The sequence below is a fragment of the Bombus pyrosoma genome, linkage group LG12 (genome assembly GCF_014825855.1).
Source record: "Bombus pyrosoma isolate SC7728 linkage group LG12, ASM1482585v1, whole genome shotgun sequence".
Lineage (NCBI taxonomy): Eukaryota > Metazoa > Arthropoda > Insecta > Hymenoptera > Apidae > Bombus > Bombus pyrosoma.
The window spans coordinates 2115131-2125531 of record NC_057781.1 but is presented as its reverse complement, the minus strand read 5'-3'; the positions used below and the strand labels follow the sequence as shown (position 1 = coordinate 2125531).

At 38.1% G+C, this 10401-nt stretch overlaps 1 protein-coding gene across 2 annotated transcripts in view; it reads left to right on the top strand.

Annotated features, from left to right (window-relative positions):
- Positions 1–1272: 1272 nt before the first annotated feature.
- LOC122573812 (synapsin) overlaps positions 1273–10401 on the top strand; it is a 48039-nt gene continuing 38910 nt past the window's right edge. The window contains exons 1-6 of one of the 2 annotated variants that reach the window (XM_043740702.1): positions 1273–1421; positions 5948–6372; positions 8100–8424; positions 9433–9686; positions 10041–10176; positions 10296–10400. In XM_043740702.1, coding sequence (XP_043596637.1) covers positions 8167–8424; positions 9433–9686; positions 10041–10176; positions 10296–10400 — 753 coding nt within the window. In that variant the 5' untranslated portion in view covers positions 1273–1421; positions 5948–6372; positions 8100–8166. Of the gene's footprint in view, positions 1422–5947; positions 6373–8087; positions 8425–9432; positions 9687–10040; positions 10177–10295; position 10401 lie in introns of both variants that reach the window. The other variant, XM_043740703.1, reaches the window with a different exon arrangement.

Here is a 10401-nt window from a genome sequence, read left to right as displayed (position 1 = left end):
TAATGACATGATGTACAGAATAAATCACTAAATATATGTAGACACTTATAGCGATAAGTGGATGAAAAGCATTCATTTAAACGCAGTAATAAAAAGTTACAGCTATGAGGATAAAAGTTTTACTGGGGCTATTTTTCTTATGTGTTAACGCGAAGCCACCTACTCAAGCCGAGTGGCTTAATTGGTCTCTCGGGAAACTTAAAGGCATGAAAAAGGAATAAAATTTTCATTCAAAGAGAATCCAGTGCTAATTCATATTTTCTTACGCAACAAGGCGAGACGTTATATCTAAAGCGTACTGAAAATGTAATCTTAATGAAAATCCAGACGTTCTTGTTTCCTTTGAAGGTTTTTACCTCGGAAAAATGTTTGTGACCCACTTCCCCACAGAAAAACAGCTCTAACCTCGACTTCCCTACGCGAAGAGAAGAAAAAGGGGAAAAAAGAAAACGGGAGAGAAAAAAAGAACCGTCTTCTCGCGTTGAATACTATCTCTACCTATAGTAACACGCAAAAGGGCAAACAGTGTTGCGAATATATCAATTTTATTGCGTCCGCGTGAACGTAAACCAGAGCTGCCGCACAGAATGCTATAAACAATGAAATTTTATTCCAAAAGAAGAATCCGTTTCCGTACTTTACCTGCACGTGTCCGCACGCCTAACTAACACAGCCCCAAACAATAGAAATTCTATCTCTCGAAAGATTTCAAAGTACGATCTCCATAGGCACAAAAGCTCCGTAAGTGCAACGCCGAGGAATCATGAATAACTGGGTCGCTGCATTAATTCTTTTATGCAGCTCGAGCTTGTGAAACGCAGAGCCGGTCGAGTGGACAGCAACGATAGAACCGGGAAATTAACATCTCGCCGTCACGCTATCTATAATCATTAAGATATCAGGAAAGAGAACGTCACAGATACAAAAATAAAGTACAGAAATAATATTGTCGGATTTGCTCCCGAGTTATATCTCATCCCCTGCTTTGATTTCATTTCACATGCAGACGCTTTAAAGGTTCGTCATAGGTTTTAAAAACAAGCTTCGATCGCGTAGAGTTGCGCAACCCGGGGTACGAAATAGTATCGCAACGGTTCGATATAGACACAACCACGTTTTACCAATGCGTAACCTGACATTTCATCTTCAGACGACTAGCAGGTGGGGCGTGTTTGATGTGCATCGAACAACATCATCCTATACAAACACAAGAGAGAACCAGGCCTGGGCATATCGGGAAACCAGGGGCTCGTCCAGTTTCCCCCTAGTCGTTAGCTCGCGACACGCTGGAGGGGATGATAAGAAGAACGCAAGCGCGAACCTATCGACCAGCTAACCCTCCGGGTAACACCCTTGCGATCCTCAGCCGAAGCTCACTGCTTCTCCGGCGAACTAGTGGGTAGTACACGCACGCGACACAGGTGAGTACCAACTTCTCAAATTTTGCCTTCTAAGTGTAATCTAACAGAGAATGTTTAAGATAAAATCGACGTCTAAAAAAATTCTTCTAACCGAAAGATTGGCCGAAGAACAAGTGAATCAGTTTCTAAATTTGTTTTCTATGATCAATGATATTTTCTTTGTTTGATAGTTTAGTGTTTGGTATCGCAGTCGGGTCGGTTTTTGGCTAGGTCGCACTTCTCTCGCGGGGTACTCGCAACGGTCATTGGGGGATTGAAAGGAATAAGAAATTGATTTTTAGCTAAAGAATATTTTTGAGGTTTCTTTGTCATATTAGTAAATAAGGTTTCAAATAGATAGTTGATATCGCGTTTTTTCGCTGTTGAATAGAGTTTTTCGAAGTTGATAGAGTTATTTATAACTCAATCATTTAATAATAGAAATTTATGTGAAATAGGTAGGTGTGGCAAGCAAGAAATATTTTAATTCGAAAATAATAGTGATTGATAATTGGCCTTGCGTTTTAACACTAAACCTACCAGTGCTGGTCAAATTGACCGTTTTCAAACTTCTACACAAATTTAACCATGTTTAAACGTTATCATATTCATAATTTCTGACTTTTCCTAAAACATACATACAATATATTTTTCGGTATTTACTTCTAGTTTGCTTTTTTTCTTTTCTAAGAAAAAATTGTATTCTGTCCTGCCTACCGCGGGCGGTCAGTTTAACCGACCGATAAAATATTTTAGTTACTCTCAAAATAAATACAATCACTACAAAGAAAAAGCTATCTCAAGGTCAGATGACAAACAGAATCAGTAATCAGGTATCAAAACATATCAACTCAGGCATATAATAATCCTAAGGAACCGCCATAAAATTTAGCATCTTTTACGGTCAATTGTTACAAACATTTTAAAAGTCGAGAAGTTTCTTAGGGTTGTTGCTCATTCTGATAAAACACGGGAAAAGCAGGGTTTTCCAATGTTCAACGGTCAATTCCATCCTCGAACAATTGTTGGTGGAGAACGGCCAGCACCCATCAATATTTTCGTACAAATATTGCCGTTACTTACTATCGTCCTTCCGACCAGAATACATCTCAGTTTGTTAGTCAATCAGTCGACATCTAAACTTGTTATCTATAAAACATAGACAGAAAGCATCTCAGAGCGTTTTATGTAAAGTTGTTATAAAAGAAAAAGTAAAGCATATATAATAACGGACATCGAAGAAGACTGTTCAGTGTGCGATGAACAAGAAACTATCAGCAACTGAAAACAGCATGGAAACACATGAAAAACTATTTAGGACCGAATCAGAGTTGAATATTATAAATAAGCGTTCACGTCCAGGACAAAAAGGAAAGGAACTATTGTTGACAGCAGAGAATGAGACTGATGTAGAAAACCAACGTATCGCAACTGGGCCTGATGGAACAGTTTGGAAAGAAATAGATGCAAATCCAAAATCTAGCGGAAATCAGTTCATAATATTTTTAGGGATGTACTAAACGGCATATAATGAAAGGACAAGTAAAGACGACATTTTATCTTATCATTGATCACTGTATAAGAGATCATATAATGAAATGTACGGTAGAAACATTTAGAGCATTGAAACAAAACTAGATGCATTTATTGCTCTGCTACATGCCTGCGGTGTATATCCGGCAAAGAATTTAGATGTCTCACATTTGTGGAATAAAATTTGGGGACCTGCATTTTTTACAAAAACAATGAGCAGGAATGACTTTGCTGAAATTATGAGGTTTATACGATTTGATAAGAAGAGCGAAAGAAGCCAACTTTTACGAACCAATAGATTTGCAATAGTACCTACAGTATGGGACCCATTTATAGAGAATTCACAAAATTGTTATCAACTTGGTGCATACATTACTTTTGTATAAAGAATCGCGGAAAAAACCATGCAATATAACTATCAACAAGTTCAGATTCATTACTGCAAAAAACTTGTCAAGTAAAAAATTGTAAATGTTACAAAACTACGAAAATCTGTTCAAGATGCAAGAAACATGCATGCGCTAAATGTACATTTGATAATAAGATAATTTATAAAAAATGCAGTAAAGTTGAATAAGATATATCTTTATATAAATAAGAGTGTAACTTTATTTAAGTCTATAATTGAAATTAAACAAAAGTAAATTTGGACGAAATTTTATGAAAGTTCATCATTTTATATACATTCAGTTATAAATTAACCATTATCTAATTTAAATCATAAAAACTGTTACTTCTTTGATCACCGGTAATTTTGACCGGACATGGTACAAATAGGTATACACGAAGTGTCGGTAGGTTTAGTGTTAAGTATGTTATTAGTCGAGACTCGTATTCATTTTAAATTTACGCGGGAGCCTATAAATGCAACGGTACTATGTTGATCGAAGAATTCCTACGAGATAACAATTTATAGTGTGCATAAAGTGACGTGACCGTTCTCGTGGATACGTTGCGCGTTATTTTCACGTGACGCTTCGGTTCTGTGATCTCTACCTTTTTTTCCATCAGTTAGATTCTTCCAATTTTTCGATACCAGAACACATTCTTTCGCGCTCCGCTCGTTACAAAGAAGTTTTTATTGAAATGTTTGATTTCTGATGTACGATATCACCATTTAAATACGTATATTTAATAATGATAAACATAAACGGTTTTTGTAAAAAGAATTGAATGAAAAAGAATCTAGTTGGTTACACGTTGTTTTACGTTTAAAAAACGTTAAGTGATTGCATTAAATAAAATACTACGCCCCTTATCACAAAGAATAAAGAGCATTAGTCACCAGAATAAACGTGATGTAAATACAAATATAAATAATTTTACAGTTACTCAAAATTAAATATTCCATGGTAAGTACTTGTTCATTTCTTTTTCAACTCTTACGGCAGATGCACGTTTCTATATACGCAGCTTTGGGCGGTCAATGCGCCTGCCCTTTCCTAACGCCTAGGGATTTCCATCATTGATTATTACTAGGGTCTAAGCTAAAACCCTTAGAAATAATATGAACAGCGTAGATCCGTGAAAATACAAGTGCGTGCAACGTAGCTATTCCCATATTTCGCATGCTGATTAATTAAGAAAATTATGTCTAATACATTGGAAAGAAAGTTTACCCTAACGCTTAATTAAATATACTGTATATCCGAATACGTTCTGTACACAGTAAATGTTTGAACGATGGGGTGCGCCAGGAAATCTATTGATTTAAAACTTTATCACTTTATCCCTCGTGACAATCGGCTGCGCAGTAATGTCAATAATTTGAAAAATTGTTACTCCACCTATCTATATTAAAATTAGAAACAGTTGTCAAGATCTGCTAATTGATCAGTATGACGTTTAGTACATTCTGAAGATAAATTGAATCTCCCACGTTAGATAGGCTGTCAGGAGTTAATAAGATCGAGGAAAAGAAGATATATCTAAACGCACGTGGAAATTAGGAGGAAGACCGAATTTCGTAGGAGTTCATTTAAAATTCAATTACGTCTAGAATCTCTGACATTAATTGAATGCAGACAGTTCGCCAAGTTGTCGCATGCAACGGCGAACTTTGTTAGTTTAAAGTTTCGAGTTATTCTGATTAGAAAATGCTTTAACGGGGAAAACGACTAATTGGAAGTTTCGGCTTTAAAAAAATCACGAAGCTTCTCTCGACATTTAGTGAAAAGTTTCCACTTTTCAATTCTTTCTTTGCTGCTGCCACTTTACGGTCACGAAATAGCGTGTCGCGTTCAACGAGTAACACTAGCGAATAATTCCGAAGAATTTGAACGAAACGCCACTTTTATCGTAGAAACAAATTGGTGGCCCACCATTTCCTGGTAGCCTTGGTAAAAATTGTACGAGGCAATACAACGTTATCAGGCGTTTCTATCGCCGTCCGATATCGAAGTTAAAATCATGCTTCCTATCGGAGAAAGCAAAACACGGTCCGTGTAAAAAGGTTCTTCAGCATGTAAAGTCACGCTGCGTCGGTATCGATCAGCGGAATATCAAGCTCCACTTTTACTGTGCTAAATTTCTGTGAGGGTCTCCATCTCGCGCACTCTGAGTGTTCGCGTGGACGTTTTTATCGCGGACCTCGCACGAGCACTCGTTGTTCCTTACTAAGAACATGGAGGTTTAATTATAGCGATACTTCAGTATAAAAAAGGAGAGTAAAAAAAGAATGTATCTTCTCTTTTTTTAAACCGGTTGCCAGATATTTCCATGGCTTTCAACAATCTATACCCGTAACTCGTTCTTTTAAATATGCGAGTCACTTTCGAAGAAGATTTTAAAAACTTGAATGACACTTTTGTCCTGACATAATGCGTATACTATAGTAATACTATACCTCGTACGTTTACGTAACCAACGCGTCATAATCCCCTACATGTATGAGGAGTGCTTACGTAGTTGTAGGAACTTTATATTAATCCAACAGTATTCCATCAATGGACATTCATTCAATATTACAAACCATTCTAACCTTCTCTAATCATCGCGTACCATTCCCTTTGCAGATTTCAACTTGGATTGTTTAGTTTCTCCTTCCTCACCTCTCTTATTTCATCCTTTCCTTTTGGATTACCTTACGTTGAAGTGTTATTGCACAACTTGGGAAAAAAGGGCACAACAAAGAGACGAATCGGTAGTGAACGTCGTCGAGCGAGCCACAAAGCCCAAGACACGAAATCTCTGTCTCCGCCTCCCGTTCCTAAGCCGCTCAAAGAACACGAAGATCGTCGCATACGGTGACCATCTGACCACCAAAAGCCACCGGAATCCTGCGGTTTTGGTCAGGAGGGCGAGGTCGGTGTTAAACCAGCAAGATTACCGGCCGCGGCGGTTGCGCCAAATACTGTGGTACAGCCCCTTCACCCGGCAACATTTCATTCTCCAGCTTTCGACAGTCCTTCGCTTCCAATGTTAACTACCTGAAACGGAGGTGAGTGCCTGTCCCTTTCTGTGTCCAACAGCGCGATGCCTATTCTGTTGTCTCTTTGCATGCTCGATAACACTTGGCCGATGGAATTTCAACACTTTCCCTTCTGACCGTCTCGAGAGATTCGAGGAATTCGGAAGCGAGACGCTTCGGATATCTTCAGATTTCTATTTGTTCATTCAATAGCTTCAAGCCTTGTTTGTTGAGTGATTAATACTAAAAGTACCAGTCATTAGCGAGCCTGTGAACGTTAATTCCCCGTCTAACGACTGGAAATACTCGGAGGTTTTTATACTCGAAAGAATGACAAGTGCTGTTATATGAATTATTTAAAATAATTAACTCAAGATAATAAATTGGAAATTTTTTGGCTATTGCTCTTAACATATAATAAAAGTGTAATTGAAGGTCTCGCGAGTAGGAATCTCTGCTTTTTCTAGTATTAAATCATCGTCAGACATCGTTTAGATGCAAAGGTCACTGAGCTTCTTTTTAGAACATTATGATAGATTAACGTCCCTGTCAACGACGAAATCTGTAACTTTGTTTCTCGTAGTTGAGAACGTCCAGATACGTTCATAACAGTACATGCCAGTACATGGAAATGTATAAAGCAACTCGAAACAAAGAGTCCGGGTCGTTGTACGATAGATGCTTGCAGAGGAGTACATTTGTCGCAGTCTTTTCATTGAACCTGAAGACAGAGTCTTATAATAGAAGCCTAAAATAATGAACGACCATCTTGATAGAAAGCTTAGTTGAATGGTCTTCTATACGTATATATTCCGAATGGTGATATGTCGTATAATATCTCGGCGAATAAATTGCTCGTTCAATTAACCCTGGGCTGACTATCTGATTTATCCATTGAACTATAATTAACAGCCGGTATTCGAGTTCCACGAGACCCGAGCGATGGGCCGATAATTCCAACTACATCATACCGGCTATTATTTAATTATAGCATAATTAAGCGTAAATTAATACTGCAAAATGAAGTGGAGTAAAATACCATGCAAGCATCTCGATGTTTCTTCATGTTTTATAAATCTCGATGTATGTATGCATGCAAATTATCTAAGAAAGTGCTTTTGGCATCGTGCAAAATTAGCCTTAGGCCTCGACGTTTTCCATCTTGGTATTAGTCGAGTGATTTAAAAGCTCTAAGAAAAACTTTTTGTGTTAATTACAGCCACCGCTTCGTATCATTTAAACCCGTAACGATATTACGCTGAATATTTCAAATTATTTCAAGCTTACCACGCATTCCATGTCTTCGTTACGATTTATTGTCCAACTAAGTAAAACGCCGCTATCGGGTATCTGTCATCCGATTGTCTCGTCGTCAGGGAGAAGTCGTCTCCGCCTGTACCTTGCAAAGCACGAGCGATCGTCGAGCCGTATTTCACGCAAGGCACCGCAAGACGAGACATGTCCACTACTAAAAGACACCATCCGACTACCAGCTACGCGCATCAGAACCAAATATGTCATCACATCCCGTGTCACGCATGCAAACCAGCAATCAGCAATCGTCCATCATCGCTGGCGCGCCATCTATGCCATTTATACCCCGAGCACCTCTGGCTGTTCGATGTGTGCATTATGAACTAAGCCGTGTGAACTGAAAAAAGCAACCAAGCAAAATAAAAGAATGCAAAATGCGTGAAATCTCTGGACGATCGGATCGATTTCCACTATCACGACCACGACCATAGTTTGTCTTCCAGGTTCTCGTCAGGAGATTTGAGCTCGGAGCTCGACGATGAACCAAGCACAGACTCCGGGCTGGCCTCCATGGCCAGGGATTCGTCCCAATCGTATCAAGCGGTACCGGATCGGCCATTGCAATCTCAGCCGACTCCTGTTCCACCGGCTAACCAGCCACCGGTACCTGGAGCACCGCCGTCTGGACCACCTCAGCCCGTTGGCGGCGATCTAAGTCTCAACCTGAGACCCGGATCGAGAACCACTAGCGCTCCTTCCTCGCCGGCCAAGACCCGGGAAAGTTTACTCCAGAGGGTTCAAAGTTTGACCGGAGCTGCTCGTGACCAGGTACACTTCATCTTCCTTTTTAAATAATTAGAAAAACTTAGTACAGAAAAAGTTAAGCTGGGGTACGAATTTTTAATCCTTATTACTAAGTTATGGATATTTATACATTTATTAAGGAAATTAAAAGCTACAAAAATACACAGAATCCACATGCATAACAGACGGAAATATATAGTACACGTTATATTTAGTGGATGGAACAAATGTCCGGGGCAAGATTTTATATTTTTTAATTATAAATATAAATTTGTATAAACATCCACAGTTTATTTATTATTCTACTGCTGACAATTAGGGTAGAACCCTGGCTTATATTTGATAGCATTGTAATTGAACGGAGTGATAAAGGTTAAATTATATAATAATGAACGAAAGAAAGATATACATTTATATTAGATCTGTTTTATATTAGACTCTTTTTATCATATTAGTAACAGCCATCCGTTCTGGCAGATATATTACGTCTATTAGTATCTCCTGTCAAATATAATATCGTTTTCTAAAATTACAGTGTTTTTCGTACCATTTGCCTTTTAAGTCTCCTTTGGTTTATCACTGTACGTGAGAGAAATATATGACTAAGCATGATTACTTCCGTGAACGAGTTCCATCTTCAAGTCCAATTTCACGAAGGTATACACACAGTGTGTAACATATAAATGGTTACTCATTCTCAAACAGTCAGATTACATAGAAATGTAATCGTAGAAACGTGCGGCGCAAAACCTTCGATAGAACGACGTTAGCCAGATTTCAAGCTAAAATTGCGTTCTTGCATGTTCAACGCGTTATCTGGTCTTTCTAATGCTTTCGAAGAAATACGCAAGCATTCTCGTGCACGAAATCCCATTAATCTCTTCGGTATTCATTATCCCATTATACCATTTGGAGCGTTTGGATCTGTAAAGACCTAGCCCTATATGTAGAAGAAAAATTCTTTCTTTTTTTGCGTGTAAATTGTGGGAATGCAGTAGTGTAACTAATTGTCTAAATCTTCTTTACAAACAGGGTGCATCGATTCTAGGAGCGGCGGTGTCAGGTGCAACTAGAGGGCCATCTTACAACAAAGATCGCTGTTTCACCCTGCTAGTCATCGATGACCAGAATACCGACTGGAGCAAATATTTCCGGGGTCGTAGGCTTCACGGTGATTACGAGATCCGTGTAGAACAGGCGGAATTTAGGGAATTGTCATTAACTGCGAGCGAGGCTGGTACTATTGTGTCCATGGCGGTTTATCGCAACGGAACCAAAGTCATCCGGTAATTATTATTAATTATAATTATATATTATCTTACAATTTACGTATTTCTCTCACTTAAATTTATATATATACATATATATATATTTTTTTCTTTTTTTTTTTGAGAAATTCAAAGGTGTAAAAATGCATAAAATATCGGAAGTATAGAATTCACTATAATATTTAATAGAAGAAATCATGAAATAATCATGAAAATATGAATTTACATAAACATCCGTAGTCTATTTGTTATGTGTATATTATATCATAATATTTATTTATTTATATGTATATGTACGTATTCTATTTATTTTAATCAATATGTATTGTTTATTTTCACTGCGAAAGTAAAGCAGACAAATTCTGTCGACAGATCTTTCAAACCTGATTTCGTCCTGATACGACAGAACCTAAAAGACGCCGGAGAAGACAACAAGAACCTTCTTCTCGGTTTAATGTACGGCGGTGTCCCGAGCATTAACAATCTCACGGCAATTTACAACTTTCAGGTATGAACTTTGTGTGAGCTAAAGACCATATTGAAGATACTTCAAATAAAGGAAACGATTAAGAACGATTTATCAACTTCGCACGAAAATGGATTTCCTAATCGTGCTTCTTCTTTTAGGATAAACCATGGGTGTACGCACACCTATTGGGACTTCAACGTCGTTTAGGAAAAGACAACTTCCCCTTGATCGAGCAAACTTACTATCCCAACCATCGTGAAATGG